Source organism: Rhinoraja longicauda, chromosome 5 (assembly GCF_053455715.1).
Source record: "Rhinoraja longicauda isolate Sanriku21f chromosome 5, sRhiLon1.1, whole genome shotgun sequence".
Classification (NCBI taxonomy): Eukaryota; Metazoa; Chordata; class Chondrichthyes; order Rajiformes; family Arhynchobatidae; genus Rhinoraja; species Rhinoraja longicauda.
The window spans coordinates 55,752,791-55,778,454 of record NC_135957.1 but is presented as its reverse complement, the minus strand read 5'-3'; the positions used below and the strand labels follow the sequence as shown (position 1 = coordinate 55,778,454).

The 25,664-nt window shown below is 39.1% G+C and overlaps 1 protein-coding gene across 2 annotated transcripts in view; it reads left to right on the top strand.

The window, feature by feature from the left end:
* The window catches only part of LOC144594018 (synaptotagmin-like protein 2), a 140,402-nt gene that overhangs the window by 102,011 nt on the left and 12,727 nt on the right, over positions 1-25,664 (top strand). Inside the window, exons 7-11 of one of the 2 annotated variants that reach the window (XM_078400180.1) lie at positions 13,445-13,533; positions 14,232-14,351; positions 16,021-16,196; positions 20,929-21,031; positions 23,212-23,373. In XM_078400180.1, the coding sequence (XP_078256306.1) occupies positions 13,445-13,533; positions 14,232-14,351; positions 16,021-16,196; positions 20,929-21,031; positions 23,212-23,373 (650 nt within the window). Of the gene's footprint in view, positions 1-13,444; positions 13,534-14,231; positions 14,352-16,017; positions 16,197-20,928; positions 21,032-23,211; positions 23,374-25,664 lie in introns of both variants that reach the window. The other variant, XM_078400179.1, reaches the window with a different exon arrangement.

Genomic DNA, 25,664 nt, shown 5'->3' with positions numbered 1-25,664 from the left:
AATGGCATACTCCTGCACCTATTTTCTATGTTTCCATGTATGCAGACAGTTTTGATGAAGATTTCACATTTGAAACAGAAGTGTGGTATTTGATTTGTTTTGTGATTTGTGAAGAGTAAATTGTTACTGCCGCCTGACCACTGAACAATAGTGCTGCTGCTCTACAAATCTCTACGGTGTGCATTGCAACATGCATCTTCAACATCGCCAATCCAGACTACTTCAATGGATCTTCTAAATCTGCACCATTTATTTGATCATGCAGCTGTCTAAATAGTTTCTTCTTTTAATGAGTGCAGTTTAATGTAAAAGCATAACACTACAGGTGCTAGAATGTTCTTTAAATGGTGAGCAGGTCAAGCTATTCTTTGGAAAGAAAAACAGTTAATGTTTCAGTTTTAATGACTTTTTATTGGAATGTTTCCATTTCCTAATTTCTATGCCTGACATATTGAGTATTTCCAGTATTTTATGTCTTTGTAGTAAGCAAGATTAACTTCAGATAAGGGATTGTTAAACTTTCATAATGAGCAAATATTGTGTTGTTATTAAAGATATAAATATTTTAAAAGCTGCAGCTTGGGATCAAATGGATGGCTCAGTGATCTACTGTAGCTAGTGGAGCTGCTGCTTGCTTCATAGTTCCAGCACTTGTTTCAATCCTGACTTCAAGTGCTGTATTGTGTGGAGTTTGCACATTCTCTGTGACAGTGTAGGTTTCCTCCAGATGCCGTGGCTTCTTCCCATATCCCATATGCTGCTGTAAATTGTCCTAATCTGTTGGTATATGGCAAATTCTGGGGGTGGTTTTGAGGCAATTGATGGAACAGGGCAATTTAAATGAAATTATTGCAAGAGCGGTGTAAATGCTGAACATCAACATGGACTCAGTCGGCTGAGCGGACTATTTCTGTGTGGTAATGTTTTGACTTCATGAAAATACATCATTATTAGTTATACATTGACAATGGATGTGCATGTGCCTCCTATTCTAATTATTTGCAACTGATGGCAGGGCCTTTTGAAAAAAGCAGATCGTTGCAAGTTTAGATTTCAAAACCTTGCAATAATCCTTTGCAAACATGAGTGCATCAGTGCAAGACCTGCACAGTAAATGGTAGCGGCCTGGATACATAGATACATCCACACAGACAATAGGTGCAGGAGTGGGCCATTCGGTCCTTTGAGCCAGCACCGCCATTCAATGTGATCATGGCTGATCATCCACAATCAGTACCCTGTTCCTGCCTTCTCCCCTATACCCTTTCATTTCACTTGCCCCAAGAGTTCTATCTAACTCTCTTTTGAATGCATCCAGTGAATCGGCCTCCACTGCCTTCTGAGGCAGAGAATTACACAAATTCACAACTCTGTGTGATAACGTTTTTCCTCATCTCAGTTCTAAATGGCCTACCCCTTATCCTTAATTTATGGCCTCTGGTTCTGGACTCACCCAACATCGGGAACATGTTTCCTGCATCTAGTGTGTCCAATCCCTTAACAATTTTATATGTTTCTATAAGATCCCCTCTCATCCTTCTACATTCCAGTGAATACAAGCCCAGTCACTCCATTCTTTCATCATATGACAGTCCCGCCATCCCAGGAATTAACCTCATGCACCTACGCTACATTCCCTCAACAGCAAGAATGTCCTTCCTCAAATTAGGAGACCAAATCTGCTCACAATACTCCAGGTGTGGTCTCACCAGGGTCCAGTACAACTGCAGAAGGACCTATTTGTTCCTATACTTAACTCCTCTCTTTATGAAGGCTATCATACCATTAGCTTTCTTCAATGCCTGTTGTACCTGTATGCTTACTTTCAATGAGTGCGTTGCAGAAAGCTGGGAGAGCTGGGAACACAGCTGCATGGTTTCCAAAAAGTAACATGTCAAATGAACAGCATGAAGAATGCATTTGGCAAGCTTGACCTTATTAGGACAAAGTTGAGATATCATTATTGCAGTGTACAAGGCATTGGAGCCACACTTAGAGTACTGTGTACAGTTACAGAGTCATAGAGTGATACAGTGTGGAAACAGACTCTTTGGCCCAACTTGCCCACACTGACCAACAATGTCCCGGCTACACTAGTCCCACTTGCCTGCGCTTGGTCCATATCCCTTCAAACCTGCCCCAAGGTCTGGTCTCCTGGCTGTAGGAAAGATGTCATGAATTTGGAAAAGGTGTAAAAGAGATTCACCAGGATGTTCCCTATGCTCAGGGGCTCGAGTTAAAGGCAGAGGTTGAATAGGCTGGGACCTTTTACTTTGGAGCGCAGGAGGCTGAGAGGTGACTTTTTTGAGATGGATAAGATTGTGGTGGACATGAATAATGTGAACGTTCGCAGTCTTTTTTCCAGGCTAGGGGATTCTAAAAGATATAGGCTTCAGGTGAGACGGGAGAAATCTAAGATGGACCGCGGGGAAACTTTTTCACTCAGAGTGTAGTTCCTATGAGGAACGTGCTGCTAGAGGAAGCTATAAAAAACATTTTGGCATATATATGGATAGGAAAGGTTTAGCGAGCTATGGACCATATGCATGGAAATGGGGCTAGCCCAAATGCCAATTGGGTTGGCATGGACAAAGTGAACTGATTGTCCTGTTACTGTGCTGTATAGCTCTATGACTCCATGTGAACAGTTTGTGTTTAATATGGAAAATCAAACTGAACCAATGGAGGCCAGCGTGAAAAGTGTGGCTTGCAATACTGGAGCTGGATAGCAGTATATTGGATAAGACTGGATTTACAGGGAAAAAATATGCAGCTACTGGGAGGAGATGCAGTTACCCTCGGGTGTAACTCTCATCTTTAGGAGATCATGACCTGAGCATATTTTGCTCTTGGTTTTCCCTCCTCTTAATGGCATTTCCGTTTCGTTGCAACCCACCTATTTCTTTCAACTTCTGCACTCTGCCAATGTCATCTGAGACATCTTGGAAATCGGAAGGGTAAATACTTTAGATATAATTATTAGATTATGCTATCATACTCCTGGAGCTCCTGACCAGATCGTGAAAATAACTATGTTGTTTAGCAACTAAGGCTCCTAATTAACATTTAAATTAGTTTTGGTGTTTGTGTAACATATTAGTCATGAACATTGTGGTTTGGCAAATAAATCCAAACACAGATGAGGGAGATTAGATGAAAGTTTCTTCTGTATTTCCTACACAAATTGAATTTGGACTTTTTTGGCTCTGTTTCAAAAACAGCACACAACTCTCCAGAAAAATTGGTATTGTTTGCTCTCTGAAAAGCTAAGAATGGACAAACCATAGACTGGGAAGTAATACGAATGTCATAGGTAGAACAGTTTGCAGGACACTTCAAATGAGGCCTTTTAAATTCCTTTGTCATCCCCTACAAACTTAATCTAATTCATAGGTTTTGAACAAAGTAAAATATTTGGGAAGGGGGTCCTGTAAATAAAATTAGTAAATTTTGCTGTTCAGGCATACAATTTATATGAAGTCACATCCTTGCTTCGCCCCATGCAAGTCTTCTTAACTTCAAGAAAACCTCTCTCAAATCATCACTTTTAAAACTTCAATTAACACTGTTTAGCATAAAATGAAACAGGAAATAATGGCACAATATGACTATGTTTGGACTCACGGCCATGATATGAATTCAAATCTCAAAATGGCTGCTGTGAAATTTAAATGCCGTTAATAACCGGGATTTTTTTTAACCAAATCGAACTGTTAAGTTGTTGTGAAAACCCAACTAATTCAATAACGTTCTTCAAGGGAGAGACTAAAATAATTGCCTGGTTGAAATATGTGTGACTCTGGATCTAGACAAACATGTTGACCTTTAATGCCCTCTGAAATAGCCTACCAAGCCAACTAGTTGTATCCTAACTGAAAAGAAAAGAAAGGAATGGGACATTACTTGAGCTGTTGCTGGAGAGCCTGAAGCAACAATCTTTGTCAGTTGCTTATTTTCTCGCTTGTTGTCCATGGGATCTCCCAACTCCATGTCAAACAACTTTGTGGCCATGCCTCCTTACAACCCCTTTCCCAACACAATTGCCTCAATTCAGACGGTTGTCCAATATATTTCCTTCCTTTCCTCCACTCTCTGCCAGTCGATTTTCATAAAATGCAGATGTGAGGCCAGATTTTCTGAGGGAAATACAATAAGACAATGCAGTACATTAGAGGGTTTGTATTAGATTGGTGCAGGTGGAGTTTTGTCATACTTTGAATAATTTCTAACCCCCAAAACGTACTCATAATGTCTAATCATGTACAATAGTGCATCAAGTTTTAAGATAAAAACATTAATGACTTTCAGGAAATCATCAGCTACTTTAGTCATTGGGACCAGATATTGGAATTTAGTAATGAGTTTTGCTCTTGATACTCATGGATAAAATTCCAGTCTATTTAGTACATCACCTTGTCCTCCATAACCAGAGGAACAGGATGGCAGAGGATGGACATTCATTGGGATTCAAATATACCAAGCCTGGTTTCATGACACAATTTCGGTGATGGATGGAACCCTTTCCAACTCCAAATGAGTGAAATGCCAAAGTTTAAGACCTTTCATGGGGCAGGAATGTACAGACTAACAGGTGCTATTGCACATCTGAATCTACGAAGGACCAGAATAGCCATGGGATGGACATAGCAAGAGAATTGACCATGCAGTTAAAGTGGACCGTACCTAGAGACTACGAATACGATCCATCCGTCAAAGGAATAGTTCAGAGTTATTGTGTTAAGATAAAATGGTGTGCCTTTCTGTGAGGGAGAATGATCTGGTGTGCGAGAGTGAGGGAGAATGAAAACGGTGTGTCTTTCTGTGAGGGAGAGTGTGTTGGATGACAGGCATTTAGTCGAAAGGATGAAGGGCAGGCCAGGATGTGTTTTGCGTTTCTCAGGACTGTCTTCAAAAAATTAAACAAACATTTTGGCAGCACAGTGGTGCAGTGATAGAGTTGGTGCCTTACCACGCCAGAGACTGAGGTTCGATCCTGACTGCAAATGCTGCCTGGGTGGAGTTTGCAAGTTCTCCCTGTGCCCATGTAGGATCCCTCCGGGTGCTCCAGTTTTCTCCCACATTCCAAAGATGTGCAGATTTGTAGGTTAATTGGCTTCTGTAAATTGTCCCTAATGTGTAGGATAGAGTTAGTGTACGGGTGATTGCTAGTCGGTGCAGACTTGGTGGACCAAAGGGCCTGTTTCCATGCTGTATCTCTAAACTAAACTAAAAAAAATTTGGAGTGCAGGTGCAGAGATCAAACTTTTTTCTGACTCTCATATGATAGTAATAGCCATGTCTTTTTTGTTTTGTGAGGGGTCAGGAATAAAAGTGCTCTTTTAATCTGAAATTATGGTTATATTTTGTGAGTGGAAGTAATTACTGAATAAAATGTATTGCAACTAAATGAGATACCGATCATTGTAGGAGAATGAAAGTCAATCTATTTTAAAGTCTTTTGACATTATCACAAAGGCATTCTTAAAAGATGGACATTTTAATTTAAAATTCTCTCTTCATTCTATCCAGGCTGCTATTATCAAAGCATCTTGCCTCCAAAATATAAAATCACAAGGAAATGATTTTCTGATTTTATTATTTTAAATATAAGACATGTACTTGTCTCTTAGAGGTCATTGCAAATGGATAGTTTTCAGCAGTTGCCAGCACCCTATTTCCCCTTGCCCCCTTTCGCAATAAGAAGAAAAAAAAAGCTGGAGTGAAAACAGATGTATTAACTCAAGCAGAAAATTCATCATGTTCAAGTAATGACCTGAAGATTTGAACATCTGCCAGATCTGCTGTAATACTGGGATTCCCTGTTAAATGGGGTGATTTTTAATTTCTGTACTTGCAACACAACAATTCTTTTCTGGAACAAACTATTGTAAATCGGTGCATCACTGTACCTATTGTTTGGAGATAAGCAAGTTGATTTCAAGTGAGGTCAAGTTTTATTGTCATATTTATTTGGGGGAAACTGATTGATGGTAACACCATTGAATATAAAGGCCTGGTGGTTCGACTCTCCTGTTAGAAATGGTCGTTGCCTTACACTTCTATCATACAAGTGCTATTTGTGGTTTACTGTCTTTCCCTGAATGTTCTCTAGGTCTTGCTGAATGCAGGCATGGGTTAGTGTCATACAGCATGGAAATGGGCCAATCAGCCCATTTGCCCATGCCAACTAAGATGCCTCATCTACACTAGTCCCACCGGCCTGTGTTTGGGCCTTATCCCTCTAAACCTTTACTATCCAAGTACCTGTCCAAATGTTTTTTAAATGTCGCTATAATACCTGCCTCAACTTCCTCCTCAGGCAGCTTGTTCCACATACCCACCATCTTCTACATGGTGGGTAAATGGGGCTTTGGGTGATGTATGTTGAAATCACCCAACCAGCGTCATTGCTACATCAGGTGCTTCATTCAAGCATTGTTCAGGTGAATATTTGTCAGTTTATGGCCCAAATTAAGCCTTATGCTGCAAGACGTCATGAACGTTCAAGACTACCCAGGCTATTCTTACTTGAATACCACTGTGTCGCCATCTCTACTGAGGTGTTCCTGCAAGTGGGATACACTTGCTCGGGGATTGTGATAGAAGAGTTTGGTTTGTTGTCTGCAAAATGTTTGACTAGCCTGTGGGACAAATCTCCCAGATTTGACACCAATCCAAAGATGTTTGTACGAAGGATTTTATAAATTCAATTGGGTTGGGAGTAATTTTTCTGTGCTTGGAATCTAAAGCCTTAGTCAGAGGTGGGTGTGTGGTGTAATTCAACCTTCTAGACAGGACTTGCTTCAGATTCAGGCCCAGCTATATTTCCTGTTTTGTATATGCAATTATATTATGCCTTCACAGGCCATATTGCACAGAAACAAGTCCTTTTGCCCAAATTATCCATACTGAACTTTTTCCAATATTGAATATTGGTAGCATACTGCATGTGAAGAAAATATCCAATCTTTTAGATAAAATTTGGTCATGTCGTACATTAAAACAATGGCCTGGCAAGAGAATTTCTAACCCAGTCTCAAAAATAATTTATTTTTAAGATTAAGGCAGATGAATTTAGCAAACTGATCAGACAAACTTTATTGAATAATGTCCATTATACATCAACATTTTTCAGTTTTACATGCTGGTTTTCCCTTTCACAACCATGAATATGACCAGGAAATCTTGTTGCACAGGGCTTATTCAGGGGTTCTGGTATTGTCATGCTTATGCTAATTCAGATAAAATTAATTCAATCTTATCACTTTTTTTAAGAATTTGAATTTGTTTAACTGAAGAGCTGTCATCCATTAATAGTGACCTTTAAGCTTATGGCTGTTGTAAAAATCCAAACCACTGCACCAAAGCTTATTAGGGAGAAAAAAAACATGCTGTCCTCACCAGTCTGCCTTACGATTCCAGTCTCATTGCAATAGTGTTGATTTTTAACTGCCTTCTCCAGTGATTTAGCTAGCCACTTAATTATACAAAACTACTACTGCAGTTTAAGAAGGCACATAGCTTCTCAGAGGGCTAGGGATTAGTAATTAATGCCAGCATGCCTAAATGATAGAAAAGGGTGCTAGGTCTTTTTAATTAGTAAAGCATAGACCAAGGACGTTTGTTGAAGGTCTTTGTAATTCAAATAATTCGGATTTGAATCTGTGTCCAGACTCTAAGTTAAGCAAGCAAGGCAGAACAAAGAGGCTCAAATTGAACTCCTGTAAGGCAGTCTTGGTAAGTCATTCCCCTGACAATCTCTGTCCCGCTCACTCCCCCGACATTAGTCTGAAGAAGGGTCTCAACCTGAAACGTCACTCATTCCTTCCCTCCAGAGATGCTGTCTGTCCCGCTGAGTTACTTCAGCATTTTGTGTCTATCTTCGATTTAAACCAGAATCTGCAGTTCTTTCCTACACAGCTCACTTAATCTATACTAACACATATACTCTACCATTTGGCTGTTTTTTTTCCCTAAATTGGCTCCATTTTTTTTTCTTGCTTTGTCTCTGCTAGAAGTTAATTTGATCCATGGGTAGATATTTCTCTCTGGAATGATTCTGTTTAGTAGCTATGAAACAGTAGCATAAGCAGGATCGTGGAGTCAGCTAATCTCATTTTGTTCTTGTTTCTGTTTAAATGTAACCCCAAATGACCAAATAAGAAATAAACTGGGACTGATACTCATAGAACTTGGAAATACAACCATGAATACAAAAGGACAGAGTGCTGATGATAGTGAGGACAACATTTGAAAGTCAGATTGTTAGTTGACATTCTGATTTTTGTAGTTACTTACAACACGATTTTGGCATCATTGATAATATCACCGAGTGGCACAGCGGTAGAGTTGCTGCCTTACAGCGAATGCAGCGGCGCTGTCTGTACGGGTGCTCTCTGTACGGAGTTTGTACGTTCTCCCTGTGACCTGCGTGGGTTTTCTCCGAGATCTTCGGTTTCCTCCCACACTCCAAAGACGTACAGGTTTGTAGGTTAATTGGCTTGGTGTAAAATGTAAGGATAGTGTTAATGTGCGGGGATCGCTAGTAGGCGCAGGCCCGGTGGGCCGAAGGGCCTGTTTCCACGCTGTATCTCTAAACTAAACATCTAATTATTTTCTATCCTTAACTGCCCCTGAACAGAGGAGACACTTAAGAGTTAACACATTTCTTAATAAACTGGAGTTTAAAGTTGAAGTTAATAATGACGACCTTTCCAATAGGTTGGAGGATAAAATCAAATAGTGGAACTGCACAGCATTTCCATCAGGCTAATTACTTAATCACAAGGTCATAATGCAGATATGGATGAGGACATCCAGTCAGCCAATTCTAGCATTTGATTTTTTTTTCTGATTGATCTGCCAAGCTAGACTACTTGGATCATACATTAATCATGAAGTGCAACTTTTAAAATGTTTCTTATAGAACACTTGAAACATCAAAATCTGTACTTCACAAACTTTCTACATGCTGACAAGTATTTAAATTTCATGTTTCACCAACTAACTATACAGCTGGAATTAGTTCAATGATTGCAAAGCTTGCAGTTTTCTGATTTTTTTATTGGCAACCACAGTAAAATCTGAAAGGTGATACAACCTTTCCAAGGCATTTCCTGATAATTGCATTTGCGCATTAAAATTCTTTTGAAAGATTGAAAAATGTTAACTGACAGCTGTTTGCTTGGGCATGTGTTGTTGTTTATCTATTTTCTCCATTGCTGATGATTTTTAGATGAGTTATTATGATATATCATACTGATGCATCTAAAAGTGAAATTACTGTGATAATTCCTTTGCACATTGGTTAAGATCATCAGTGCAAATTAAGTATTATGATTCAAAATATTTTCAGAGACACAAAATGGTAAAATTAATCAACCATTTTCCAAACGCCAGCTCAATTTTTTCTTCAATTGCCTTTTATTTTGCAATGAATCTACAGTTAATAAAGATTTTTCACTACTGTTTTGAAATTATTGGTGGTACTTTGAAGGACACATATAAATAATGAAAATGGGGGAAATATAAGAATATCTGGTGAAAGCACAAACATTTTATTGTACCCATTACAGGTGCCCTGGATGCTTGCAGCAATATGCCCTTCATCATTTTGTTTATGACCGTACCACTACAAACATTCATACCAATCAAATGGATGTTCAATGTATTGGGGTTGATAACATGGTTCCTGGAGAGGAGGCTTGGGGCTGGACTGCATAGAAAATGACAACCATTTTATAGGACCTCAGCAAATTAGAGCAAGATCAGGCAGACTGAGGAGGAATAATGGTTAATTCGAGGATTAAAAGAAACAGACAGGACAAGAGGCAGGAAGCAAAGAGTGTTTAAATTAATGCAGTTTAGAGATACAGCGTGAAAATGGGCCCTTCAGCCCATCGAGTCCATGCCAACCTGCAATCACCCATACTCAATTTGATCTTACACACTAGGAACAATTTACAGAAGCCAATTAACTACAAACCTATACATCTTTAGAATCAGGGAGGAAATCAGAGCACCTGGAGAAAACCCAAGCAGTCACAGCGAGAATGTACAAACTCCAAACAGACTGCACTTTAGTCAGGATCAAACACGGGTGTCTGGCACTGTAAGGAAGCAACTCTATCACTGTGCTCCTGTGGTGTCCCAGTAGGAATAACAACCATCTCTCAGGTTGGCAGGCTGTGACAAGACAGGTACCACACATTGGTGATTGGAGCTCATCTAGTCATAATCAACATCAATGACTTGGCTGAGGGGACTAAATGGTGCATTTTCAAATGTTCAAAATACAAAACCAGACGGGATTGTCAGTAGGAAGGTGGATGTAAAGAGGCCTTAAGAGGGAACGGGGCCCAGAGTTGCAGTTGAAGTATTGTATGCAAAAATATGAAGTCCTCTTTAGAACACAAAGCAGAAATGCAGGGTTTTTTAAATGGTGATGGATTGTTAAAATGTTAGTGTTCAAAGGAACCTGAATGTCACTGAAAGCTAACATAAAGATACAGAAAACAATTAGGAAGGATAATAAAATATTGGCATATTGCAGGAGTAGTTGAGTATCAGATAAAGATGTCTCACTGTGATTTTGCAAGATGTTAGTGAGACGCACCTCAGATGCTGTAGTTTGCGCCTTCTATACACTGATGTTTCCTCAGCACTGATGTATTTGCCACAGAGGGAGTTCAGCAAAGTTTTTACAAGGCTGGTTCCTATGATTATCATGTCAGGTGAGATTGAATAGACTTGGCCTGTATTTGTTAGAGATACTCAACTGCACGAACACATGGAGGATATTTTTCCCTTGGCTGAGATCTGTGGAACCAGGTGTCAATATCTCTGAATGAGGGATAGGGCATTATGTACGATAATGAGAAGCCATTTCTTCATGGGCAGAGTGGGGAATCTTCAGAATTTCCTTTCCTGCAGGCTTGTGGAGCTTCAGTGATCCAGTTCACTCAAAACATGCCTGTCATTTTCTGGGCATGAAGGAAATAAAGGGACATAGGAGTAATGCAGGAAAATAGCATTGAAATCAAAGATCATCCATAATCTTGATGAATGGCAGAAAAGGCTCAAAGGGGCAGTACGGTGGTCAGTGGTAAAGTTGCTGCCTGACAGCGCCAGAGATCCGGCTTCAATTCTGACCTCGACTGTTGTCCATCCAGACTTTGTACGTTGTTCCCGTGACTGCATGGGTTTTCTCTGGCTGCTCCAGTTTCCTCCCACACTCCAAAGAGGTTTGTAGGTTAATTGGCTTCGGTAAAATTGTCCCCAGTGTGCAGGATAGTGTTAGTGTACGGGGTGATCGCTGGTCGGCGTGGACTTGGTGGGCCAAAGGGCCTGTTTCTGCGATGTATGCCTAAAGTCCAAAGGGACAGACTAGACTGTCTTTAGCCAAGTTTTAGGTAATGATGGAGTTTATCTTGGTGGAGTTACATCCTGTGTGGCCTATTGTGGAACGACTCAGTTACTCAGAAATGCCTGATAATAGTTGCTAATGGAACAGCCAAGTCTAATTTCTCCCAATTGAGAACAACATGTGACCTGAAAAAGATTTTTATTACATTTCATCAGATAAAATAAATAAAAGCTACAGGCACACAAGTTTCTAGGCCACACAGTCAGTATGAGTATACAGTGGTATTTCATCCAAATTACTTTAGCAGTATATCCTAACACTTGATGCACAGAAAGGTCCAGTACATAAAAGGAATTCTCTTTGCAGCAAATTTCTTGCAGGTTCATGACAGCTCAGCTATTTTGTGAGGGCAAGATTCTGGAATTCACAGATAATGTCAGAATGGAATCATTCATTTAATTTTGTTTATTAGTTTATTGTCATATAATCCAGGGTGCAATGAAATTCATTGTTTGCGGAGTAAATTGTATATGCACAATAATGATAAATAGAACAATAAATACATGATTGGAAAATAGCAGCCTAATACAAGATTGTAGTGGGAAAAAATTAAAGTAAAATAACGGAATAACTGTTAAAAGTAAGAGTACATGTCAGCACTGCTGTGATGCAGGTGTTCATCATGGGTCTGACGGATAAGGAGGAGTGAGGATGAGGGAGGCCACATCATGAGACCATATAAGGTAACAAGGCCTTTGAAAATTCTTTTAATATGTAACCTGTACTGTTTTGGGGCACCTCACCACAGTTATTATATCTCCTTTAATTTTTAAGTAAAACATTGACAAATCACAAATGTACTTGGGAAATTTGAAATATAAATAAATTGCATTTTTTTCTTTTGTAGTGAAGTTTCCCTTTGCAGATCACATGTTGAATGAATTGCTTCTGAGGATTTATTTTGCATTTTAATTCATTTTGGGGGATCTGGGCACTACAGTCAAGGCCAGAATTCACTGCCTTAAGCTGGTAGTGAATGGCGGCTTGAATTGCCATAGTCTTTCTGACGATGGCACTCCCATATTGTTGTTTGGAAGAAATTCCAGGATTTTGAATCTGGAGGAAACGTGCTGTTAGAATTTTCATTCAGAAGACGATATTGTTAATCAATGAATTGCAATAAACTATTTCTGTGCTAATAAATTCATCAGCCTTATTTGTTTTGTAAAAAATAAGAATAAGTGAAAAGGATCAGGGTTTCCTGGATTAGGGTTTTTTTCTGGAGTGGTTAATGAAAGAGTAAATATGCACAGACAGCATTAGTTTTTGTGGATTAATAAAGTGGAACTTCTTTATTCCTTTCCATCATTTTTCTTTGCAAGTAACTTAAACAATAAAAAATGCACTCATCATCGCAAGAGAGTTATGAAAGGGTCTGAATGTCATAATAATAGCTGTGCACAGTAATCGGTTTGATGGACAGGACTTAAAAATGAGCTTTGAAGCATTCAGTTGAATTCTTGTTCAGCAGCAAAGTGCACGTTAATAAATATTTAGAAAATAATGGTACCGTTTTGCTCAACTGTCATCATCACAAGGACACAAAACCTCCAGGTTGTCTTTAAGAATTATGATAAACTGCTCATAATAAATGCTGTCCATTTTGTGTACACTGGGGGCACACAAGAGTGTGCAGATAGATCGGCCTGATGACATATCCTTCATTTTTATCAGAACTCATGGGTCATCAATCCTTTCTGTTGAGAGGGAGATGATTGTTAATCAAGTATATGAATTTCCTTTTAGCCATGCTAGCTGACATTAACAGGTTTGTCGGGTAATTCATGTATTGTGATTTGTCTGTACAGCCACATGTAAAGAATGAAATCTGAACCAATAAGGAACCCTCTTCAGAGCTTAGATATAATAGGGCTGAAGAGGAAAATTTATTTTGGGTCACATTTTACAAGACTGAACTGGAATGGATGTTTTTCATTATCAACACTAATATCTCCCAAGTTAATGTTCACACAAGTACAGCATAAGGTTAACTGTTGAATATTCTGCTCCTAATTTCAGGACCCAGTAATGATCCCTCAGACCTCAGTGTCAAAATAAATAAACCGGCCTCAGCAAATCCCGTTAAGGTGACAGTTCCTTTGACGCCGGTAAGTTTTTGGGGCAGCACTATTCTATGAATATGATGCCTTGTTAAAATAAGAAGTCAATGATAGCATATTGTGGAAAACATTAATTAAGCTTTGGAGAATATAGGATTGCTCAAAAACGATCATGGTTTTGGGTTAGCAATCTACTTGCTCAATAAAAATGTGATGAATCAACTGGTGGGTTTATCTCAAAACAATTATTTGTGTTTATCTTAGAAGTTCTACTTTGTGAGTAAAATATTGAGTTAGTTAGAGATGCCTCATGGAAACAGGTTCTTTGGCCCAACAAGCTCATGCCGACTATTGATAACCTGTTCACACATGCTCCCTGTTATCTCACTTTCTCAAAAACTCTCCCTACACACTTGGGCCAATTTACAAAGGCCAATTAACCTATGAACCTATACATCTTTGGGATGTGGGAGGAAACTGAAGCAACCAGAGAAACACAAGTGGTCATGGGGAGAATTTGCAAACTCCGCGCAGATGCACCCAAGGTCAGGATTGAATCCAGGTCTGTATCATTGTGAGGCAGCAGCTCTACCAACTGCACCACTGTGTTATCCTGAATAACTAAATTATAAATGACTCATTTATGAGAGGCTAAAACCTCAAGTTTGCTTGTGAAAAATGCATAGGACTGTCCAGTGTCATAAAAATGTCAAAAGATGTTTTATTTTGAAATTTGTACCTTATAGAATGATCCATACAATGAAGAGTATGATTACTTTGATGATATAACATCTGAATCCAGCTTTGGCTCAGACATCCTGAAGCAGACAGATGTACAAGTTAACTCAAATCTGAACTCTTCCAAGGTGAGTTGGGCTCAAATATACCCAGTTGTTTTTACACTACAGAATAATATAAGGTGAATCATAAAAGTTGTTAAGGCAAATCGATGGATTTTACAAAAGACATGGATATTTGACCACACTCGTATTGCTATATTATCACATTCATGGTACACCATGATTTTAGTTAACTTGGATAGTAAAGTCTTCTTGGAGTAAAAACCATGTTAGCAGACTCCTCAATGGGGAAGGAGCCTCAACTAGCTTCACCGAAGGTGCTTAACCCTGAGACTAAAACGTGAGACTGCACAGCAATCTTTGAAGGTTGATATAAAAAAAATAGTTTGTATTGATTTTATAGTGCTGTGGAAAATACAATTAGACATTTTAAAATGTTTCTTGCATGAGATTAAAAAAAAGCTTGCAAGTACAAGAAATCTAAAACATACAAATATACCGGGTCTGTTAGAATTGCAATGATAACATTTGACATTGAGAAACTGATACAATAGGATTACAGTCATAAATGTATCTGCCATGTTGTGATCTAAAAACATACCTATGTTTCATTATTGGAGAAAACAATATAAAAGTGAAATTTCAGTGAACGTTTAGTGCAGTGTAAAGTCCAATTAAAGTTAGTCCAAGGATCTCCAATGAGGAAGACCGCAGGTCAGGTTTGCTCTGTAGTTGGTGGTAGGATGGTTCAGTTGCCTGATAACAGCTTGGAAGAGGCTGTCCCTAAATCTAGTGGTATGATTTTCAATGTTCTGTACCTCTTGCCTGATGGGAGAGGGGAGAAGAGGGAGTGTCCAGGGTGAAACTCAACCTGGATTATGCTAGTGTCCTTGCCGAGTCAATGTGAAGTGTAGATGGAGTCAATGGAGATGGAAGGTTGTTTGCATGAAGGCTGTGTCCACAATTCCCTGCAATTTCATGCGGTCTTAGATGGAGCTGTTCCCAAACCATGCTGTAATTCAACCCACCTGTATAGAATTGTTGATTTTTTCACTTCTCTTCTCTACTCCAACCTCCAGGGAATTACACACACTACAAGTTAATCTTTTCATTCCTTGGCCTTTTCCTTGCATGATATATTTTTGGCCGTTTAATCCAAAGAGTAAACAGACAGAATAAAGTCAAATATAGTGGCCAATGATTCGGTTTGTGGTGAAGCACGGATAGGAATTTTAACAGCAATACAAGGGAAAAATCTCTGTTATGGGATCTTCTTCACCTGGGGAAACCCAACAGCTGAAGGAAAGAAAATGAACACTGGGGCAGATCATAAACAAGCTTCTCCAAAGCGGAAGATCTTTTGATCAGAGTTTGAAACCCCGTGATCAAATGTTGACAAGGCAATAACAATGATCTCTGTATATTTTACGTTTTTGATTTTGTACATTTATATGTTTTGGTTATCTGACAACTCCAATAATAGATTCCATTCCAGACTTGGCGATTCCTGCTAGCTGTCAACTAGTTCCTTCATTTGTGGTTGCAGTAAATGTTTAAAAAGAAATTGGAATTTTTAATCATTGTGGATTTATTGTTTACACTTGGATTCATTAATAATTTTTGATTTTCTGAGTTCCTTTTATACTATTTTGTGCTTCTAAGAATGCTGCATTAATATCTTGCAATTCTGGGAATTCATGTTCAGAGTAACACTTTTCTTCCCCATATGTAGCAGCTGAGTGGCAGTTTACTGAGTCTGTACAGCGATGCTGGTGATTTTGGAGATATTCCAGTTCAGGGAGCTGTACGATTCAAACTACAGTATGAAGAAACAAAAAAAGAATTTCAAGTCCAAATAATGGAATGCCAAGGGTTGGCTGCAGCAAACATCAGAAAGTACACCTCTGATCCGTAAGAAAACTCTTGACACCCTTTTCAGAAACTAAACATCTGCAGGCATTTTCATGTACGGTTTAAAACAAGTATCACAAAGAAATATGTTTTTTGAAAAACAAAGTTTTAAAAAAATGTTTCTGCACAAGGAGAAGCGTCTGATTGTCACAATGCTGCTGTGCCAAAGAGCAGGAAACAGCAACAGGTCATGCACAATATGGCAGACCCTACATTCTTCATGCAGGAAAGGCCTATAACTCCACTGGGAAGCAAAGAGAATCAGGGACCTAGAACTTATCTTAAGGGGCATCAGGATTAAAGTATCCTACACACAACTGTGGTCAGACAAGATGGTGAGGCAGGGAGAAGAATTGGCTGTAAGGCAGCATCTCCCATCTGTCTGTAAGTTAGCCATATTGGCTCTCACTATGTTTTTGCTTCACATGTGCCCATAGAAGCCCCTACAATTTGTTTTTATGTTTCTTGCTATTTTAATATCATGTTCCATTTTGCATTTCTTTATAAATTTCTAGAAAATCCTTTTCCAAATTCTACTGTTCTCTCTTTCCAGGTCTTGCTGTTTATTTTTCTGGCTACTTTAGAATGCTTTTCCTCAGATTTAACACAGGAAAAAATAAAAATGTGTTCCATGGTTGGTCCATTTTTCCTGTTGCGTTTCTGTTGTAAATGCTGACCATTGCCCATCCATTGTCTTAGAAATTTATGAAGATTTCTAATCAATCACAGATGACCTAGTCCTCATACATTCATAATTTCATTAAATTTTATAAACCTGATTGTTTGACTCTCTTTTTCTCTCTTCACAAAAGTCAGCCGCTCTGAATATTTCTCGAACTGTCTGTTTTTATTACTATAGACAATAGACAATAGGAGGCCATTCGGCCCTTCGAGCCAGCACCGCCATTCAATGTGATCATTCTCAATCAGTACCCCGTTCCTGCCTTCTCCCCCTGACTCTGCTATCCTTAAGAGCTCTATCTAGCTCTCTCTTGAATGCATTCAGAGAATTGGCCTCCACTACCTTCTGAGGCAGAGAATTCCACAGATTCACAACTCTCTGACTGAAAAAGTTTTTCCTCATCTCAGTTCTAAATGGCCTACCCCTTATTCTTAAATTGTGGCCCCTTGTTCTGGACTCCCCCAACATTGGGAACATGTTTCCTGCCTCTAACGTGTCCAACCCCTTAATAATCTTGTACATTTCGATAAGATCTCCTCTCATCCTTCTAAATTCCAGTGTATACAAGCCTAGTCGCTCCAGTTTTTCAACATATGACAGTCCCGCCATTCCAGGAATTAACCTAGTAAACCTATGCTGCACGCCCTCAATAGCAAGAACATCCTTCCTCAAATTTGGAGACCAAAACTGCACACAGTACTCCAGGTGCAGTCTCTCTAGGGCCCTGTACAACTGCAGAAGGATCTCTTTGCTCCTATACTCAACTCCTCTTGTTATGAAGGCCAACATTAACCTAGTTCATACAAAATTATTATTTTTTATATAGAAACAAGGAATGACAGATGCTGGTTTACAAAGTAGGCATACCTTGAGGAGATTTTGCAATGAAGCATATCAAAGCATAGAAACAAGAAATCCTATGTTCTTCAGGGGATGCCACTCCCGTTGGGTTACTCCAGCCCTTTGTGTTTTTTTTGTAAACTAGTATCTGCAGTTCCTGTTTCTACACTTTGGCTGAAGATAGACACAAAATGCTGGAGTAACTCAGCGGGACAGGCAGCATCTCTGGAGAGAAGGAATGGGTGGCATTTCGGATTGAGACCCTTCTTCACACCAGACTATCTCCTCAAGATATGCCTACTTTGAAGAAGTTCTTCTCTCTCCGAGGGGGGGTTCTGTGAGACCTTTTCTCACTGCTCTCCCTCTGTGTACTCCTACCACTCTCCTACTGTACTTCATGTAGAAGAAGGGTCCCGATCTAAAACATCACATATCCACATTCTCCGTGGATGCTGCCTGAGCCACTGAGTTACTCCCGCCCTTTGTATCTATTTTTTTAATGTTGGTTTAAAATATTCTCTGCTAATTTATTATATGTGTGTGTGTGAGTCTCAGAGGGAAGAGTACATTGGATTAAATTAACTCTTTTAACACTTTGACAAATACTTAAGATGTATGACATATGCCTAAAGTAGATATGCTGTGTTTATGTGGGCCAATTGAATGCCTGTTACTGCATGTTAAATGTCAATGCATTTTAGTTTCATTATATATCTCAGGAATCTTAAAATTGTTAATAGATGTGTATCTGTTAGATATTAAAATGAAACTGAAGCTCCTTTTAATTGATAGATTTATAGTACTCACAAGCAATGTGAATCTTTCCAAAGGCATTTCTTTTGGAACCTTATTACAAACTTCAACTGATTTAATTGGATACAATGAATTTTAAGTTATTTTGTTGATAACTGACAAATCTGTAATAATTCCGCAAATAAATTTTATTATCCAGAGTTGTGATAAAAGAAGCCCCTGTTTAATATCTACATAGTATTTCTTTAAACCACACAATAACTCTAACCCATGGGGCAAAACGAAAGTCTCTAAATTAATTCAGTTTATGCAAATCACAAACCAGATTCAGATACGTCTGACTTTCCAAATAAAGGAAGCGTCTAAAACCATATTTAAAAATAAATGTATGGAGTTTTGTTATTTGATGTAGATATCTAATTTTCCAGCTGCACAGCTGAAAGATTAAATTCAATGTTTAATTATTAATGGCTTTAATTCTCCATCTTGATGAATGTGAGAGGAGTAGGATTCAAGAGTAACCACAAAATAAAAACCAGATTTAAGCAATGATCTAAAATTGCAGTAATTATCTTTTGTACTGATAAGCCTTGTGAATGTAGTTAATTTCAAAGGTCGGGGTTGGTGGATACTATCTCTCTAAATTGTAAGTTTAAATATCAGCCTTGCCACCAGAGAAAAGCAAATATAAGCCAGTGAATCCACAACTGAGTGTGAGGGTATATTAAACCCCAAGTATCCTAGGTCAATCTTGAACCACTTCTGAAATCTAGTTGCAAACTAGCATATTAGGTACATGATTAATCTTTCAGTTCAAGTGTAATATATTGTATTGAGAAACTAGAAAATGGGTAATAAATGCTCAGGAAATATTTATAAATACAGTCAGTATTGGCAAGCTTTTCATAAGTTCTGTCAGTTGTGATAGGATATACATAGATACACAGCCAATAGGTGCAGGAGTAGGCCATTCAGCCCTTCGAGCCAGCATTGCCATTCAATGTGATCATGGCTGATCATCCACAATCAATACCCTGTTCCTGCCTTCTCCCCATATCCTTTGATTCCGTTAGCCCTAAGAGCTATATCTCTCTCTTGAATACATCCAGTGAATTGGGCTCCACTGCCTTCAATGGCAGAGAATTCCACAGATCCACAACTCTCTGGGTGAAAAAGTTGTTCCTCATCTCAGTCCTAAATGGGCTACCCCTTATTCTTAAACTGTGAACCCTGGTTCTGGACTCCCCCAACATTGGGAACATTATTCCTGCATTTAGCATTTACAAAATTTACAATTTTACCAAGCCAATTTACCTACAAACCTGTATGTCTATGAAGTGTGGGAGGAAACCGGAGCACCTGGGGAAAAGCCGCGCAGGTCACGGGAAGAACGTACAAATTCCGCACGGACAGCACCCAAGGTTAGGATCGAACCCGAGACTCTGGCGCTGTGAGGCAGCAACTCTACCGCTGTGCCACCGTGCGGCCCTTACTGGCTGCTGAAATAGCTAGTAATTTGAGTACAGGGGAAGGGGTGAGTCAGGAAATAGCAAGTGATAGGTGGATCCAGGCAAGGAGGGGTTGGTTGACAAGTGAGTCATGTTGGGGAATGAAGGGTGGAGATGGTCACAAAGGCCGGAGGCGATAAGCGGAGGAGGCAAAGGGGTTGTTGATGGTGGAACCTGAAAAGAAGGGAAGGCGAGGAATTAAATAAAGAACCAAAGAGAGGAATGGAGGGGGGAGGGGGAAGGAGGCCCAGAGGGAGTAGGGATAGACGATGGTTTAGGAAGCAGATAAGGAGGAATTTCTTTAATCAGAGGGTGGTGAATCTGTGGAATTCATTGCCACAGACAGTTGTGGGGGCCGTCAATGGGTAATCTTAAGGCAGAGATAGATTCTTGATTAGTACGGGAGTCGGGGATTATGGGGAGAAGGCAAGAGAATGGGGTTGCGATGGAGTGTAGACTCTGCCATTCAATCATAAAACAAATTATTAAATTTGAAGCAAGTCCTTGTTATACATGAAATATTAAGCTGCCAAATGTTTCAGCAGAACATTGGTCTTTAATTACCTGTAAAGTGAATAGTGTTCTCATGTTAGCATTCAAATCATAGTGACGTTAAAATAACACAGATATAGAAGTGTTGTAAATTGAAGGATGCTGCTTCAAAAACTTTTAGTGTGCTTAAGAGTGAAATCTACAAGGGTCCGTTGAAAATCTCAATAAATATTGATAGGTCATTCTGGATTTATTAAAACATTTAACCAGTAGTCCATCATATATAAAATATTTCCAATTGATTTTGTGCCTGAGGAGAACTAACATTGTTATATGCTATGATGCTTCATTGGTTTATGATTGAAGTTTCAAAACAAATATCAGCTGTTAGTGTGTCTGTTCCATGATAGTCTGTACATAAATCCTAAACACCTGTTCACCTTTTCTCATTCAATAGCTATGTAAAAACCTACCTTTTCCCTGATCGTTCACGGGCAAGCAAACGTAAGACCTCTGTAAAGAAAGCTACATTGAATCCTCAATATAATGAAATCCTGAAGGTAAGTTTGTGCAAACGTTCATAGATACTTCAAAAAATATTTTTAAAACTCTCTCACTATAGTATTGTTTGTTTCTATTCAACCCACACACACAGAACTGTGCTTGCCAGTTAATCTATGACTGAGTAGTGTGAAGTTTCATTGAAACTCGGAGATTACCATATGCTATCCACCATTCCTGCACAATCCAACAGCACAGCTATTCCTGGAAAAATGATTAAAACATGCTTTTGTATGATATTCCCTATGAAGATTTATTTACTTTGGAGTGCAACACTGACCCATTAGTATTATTAATCACAATTGAGTAGCTTAATTTCTCTTAGATACCTGACAAGTTTTTAACCTTTCTGCAAGAGAGCATACTTTTCGATCAAAAGAAACTGCAGGAACCGAACTGTGCCAACATATTTTTTGTGGTTTGTCCTGAATGTTTAGCCCGCTGAATCTTCATATGCCTAGTAGAGACTCCATATAAATCTTTGTCACTCTCAATCTTAACATCTTTGTGGTTAGCTACCACAAATTATAAAAGACCATGAGATTTTATAAATGCATTTCCACTACTTCAGGCTACTTATCTTTTTCTGTTCATTTTTCAGAATGTTGGTCTTGCCAGCAAGGCCAGTATTTAATAACTATCCCAGTTGCCCTGAAAGTTATTGTTGGTGAGCCACCTAATTGAACTGCTGCAGTCCTTCTGATGATGTTTTTCCCACTTAAATCCAGCAGGGATATACTTCCTTGTCATGAAAGTGTGTGACTTGGAGGTAAACCTGCATAGTGGTGTTCTCGTGTCATATCATCAACATATCATATATATACAGCCGGAAACAGGCCTTTTCGGCCCTCCAAGTCCGTGCCGCCCAGCGATCCCCGTACATTAACACTATCCTACACCCACTAGGGACAATTTTTACATTTTACCCAGCCAATTAACCTACATACCTGTACGACTTTGGAGTGTGGGAGGAAACCGAAGATCTCGGAGAAAACCCACGCAGGTCACGGGGAGAACGTACAAACTCCTTACAGTGCAGCACCTGTAGTCAGGATCGAACCTGAGTCTCCGGCGCTGCATTCGCTGTAAAGCAGCAACTCTACCGCTGTGCTACCGTGCCGCCGTGTACCAGAAGCCCGTTCTTTTTGGGTAGTAGAGATCACTTGTCTCACAAGTTGATGTAACTAATGCAAATAATTGTGTGGCATGGTGTACATGACAGCTATAGCCACAATGTTCTGTTGGTCGAATGGAACGGGTACTTAGGGTGGTGTATGTGGTGTCAATCAAATTAGTTATTTTGTCCAGCATCTTGAATGTTGCTGGAGCTACACTCGTCCAGGTAGGTGAAGAAAATTACACCAAGCTCCTGACCTGTACCTTGCACTAAATGGAAAATTTGGGAGTATCAAAAGGTGAGATATTCACTGCAAATAATAGCCTCTGACCAACTCTCACTGCCATTGTTTTTAAGTTTTTTTAGCTAGATGTGCCGCTGGTTACAAGTGACCTTCAAGATATTGAGCGTTAGGGGCTCAGCCATGGTAGTGGCATTGAATATCGAGGGTAAATGATTAGAGCTTCTCTTGTTTGAAAATGTTTCCTTGCACGTTTGTGCTATGAATAGTCTTGCCATTTATCATCCCATACCAGAATGATGACGAGGTCTCATCAAATACAGCCAAGGCCTGTTTTATTTACCGGCAAGATGAGAATGGAATTACATATTGTGCAATCATCTCTGAATTCCCCCACTTCTGACCAAATGTTGGAAGGAAAGCCAATGATGAGGCAGATGCAGGCGCTTGGTGCTCGGACAGTGCACTGAGAAATTCTGTAGTTATGTTTAGGGATGGGACGATGCCATTCAAAAATGCATTCTATGTAATTTTTCCTCAAACTCTTATTTGTAACTGGACTGTCAAGTGATCATTTTCCACAGAAGTTTAATTCCAGTAACCAAATAAATACACTTTTTTTTTGAGGAAAATGCAAATATGGACAAAATAACCAATAATGATAAGAACTTTTCAATATACAAGATAAACACATTGCATGATTTTGCATGTGTATATATATATATATATATATATATATATATAAACACATGTATAATGGTTTCAAATGAACTCTCATAATAGATTTAAGAATACTTTAGTTAATGAATTTTTTTTCTTAGTACAAAATGCGGATGCAAGAACTACAGCGTCGAACACTGAATCTCTCCGTGTGGCACAATGATACCCTTGGCCGCAATGTTTTCCTTGGAGAAACTGAGGTGGAGATGAGTAACTGGGATTTGCGCAACAACTCTCTTATCTGGTACGATTTACATCCCAAGGTAATATTTGATTTTTGATACTATTATCAAATTTAATAATATTTATATTTTAACCATACAATTATTCAATAAGCAGTTCCTTTGAGTGAGTCGATTGTGATTTTTTTTCTGACCTCACTCTAGTTAAGTTCTCTTAGAAATAGTAGACAGAAGTAGCAGCTGGCCAGCAATATATATTGGGAAACACCAGGCAGCAGGGTTCCACTGGAAGAGAGGATGGAAACCTGTTCTGGAAGGGCCCCATGCAGACATATGGGTGGAATTAGATAATAGATGAAAGGAGTGCCTTTTGCAGGGTCAAAAGGAGCCCTCTGGCTCAGCTGGTTCCATGATGAAAGATTTTGTTAAAGTACAAAGATCAACTTCCCTGCGATCCTTCTTGCCCTAGTTCCTCTTCCTGCTGGTTTCACCAAGAAAAGCCATGTCTAACTATTTGATCAGCCTCATGGTTAAATTATCAGCAAGACATCTACGACTTTTTCATTCCTGGTTGCTGGGAAATGCAGGAAAATTAAAACCTCCAAGGAACTTGCAGGATATTGATGGACGGATAAGGCTGCTCTAATATGTTTTCAAAACAAAAAATATCCCTTTGGGTGTCTGCAAATAGTAAAACAAATAATCTGAATTATTTCAGATAATAACGGGATACAATCTACTCTATGGATAACAGGATGGAACCGTTTGTACTGTGTAATTACTAGATGCATTGTTCATTTTGCTCTGAAACCAAATGTTTTTAAAATTCACTTCGGTGGACAGTTGTACACATTGGTGGTGAGTTTAGTTTAGTTTAGAGATACAGGAATAGTATGCAAACACCTTATGGACAGAACCAGAATGAAATGCTGATTTGGGCAAATGCATCACTATCCAATCTGTGGCATTTTAACAATGGATGGAGATATATCCCCAAATCTATTAGGCATTCACCATTTTTAGTTTTTCTTCCATTGGAAAGTCTCTTCTTACCTTCTTAGGTCCAAAGTGGAAAATCTCATGTATCCACATTGAAATCCATCGGATGTTGGTTTCCCTTCTTATTCATGTATAGTCTTTTCTTTGACTGAATAGCATGCAAACAAAGCTTTTCTCTGTACCTCGGCACATTTGACAATACACTTTTTTTTCTCTTTACAGAAATATTGTGTAAGCTAATGTCCCCATCCATCTGCCCACCTTTGGCATAAATAATGGGCTTTCTTTCTCATCACTCAAGCCTGATGAATGTGGTTAATAATTACTGCGTACACACAGATCTTTGGGTGGAATAAAAAGGCATCAGAAGCTACATACTGCCATTTAGAATACCAGTCCTGCTGTTCAGTGTAATTGAGTCAATAACCTCTCCCATTAGATAATAGGTGCAGGAGCAGACCATTCGGCCCTTCGAGCCAGGACCACCATTCAATGTGATCATGGCTGATCATTCTCAATCAGTACCCCATTCCTGCCTTCTCCCCATACCCCCTGACTCTGCTATCCTTAAGAGCTCTATCTAGCTCTCTCTTGAATGCATTCAGAGAATTGGCCTCCACTGCCTTCTGAGGCAGAGAATTCCACAGATTCCATGAGCTTTAACTAAGAGTTTTTTTATGGGTGTTTTAATTAATATTCTTTCGGAAATCCATATGAATTACCTCCATTGGCATTCCTGCATCTACCATTTTACTTGCTTTGAAAAACAAATCAATTAAGTTAATGGTGTTCAACAACACCATCTTTAATAATTTCTTGACAACTGAAGTTCAGCTAACAGTCTACAGTTCTCCACTTTCTATTTCTCACCTTTCTCAACACCAGAATGAATGGAGTTTTCTCAACCTTACTGAACAATTCTCAAATTGAGAAAACTTTGATAGAGTATAGTTAGACATCCACCATTTCAATGAATTAGTTTACTTAATTTAAAAGAACCATCACCTGGTGTCTCTCCTAGATCAACACTACTCCCAAGGTAGAACATTTTCATATCCTTTTGATGCCCAACCAACTATTCCCAAAACAGACACAAAATGCTAGAGTAACTCAGCGGGTCAGGCAGCATCTCTGGAGAAAAGGAATAACATAGAAACATAGAAAATAGGTGCAGGAGTAGGCCATTTGGCCCTTCGAGCCTGCACCGCCATTCAATATGATCATGGCTGATCATCCAACTCAGTATCCCGTTCCTGCCTTCTCTCCATACCCCCTGATCCCTTTAGCCACAAGGGTCACATCTAACTCCCTCTTAAATATAGCCAATGAACTGGCCTCAACTACCTTCTGTGGCAGAGAATTCCACAGACTCA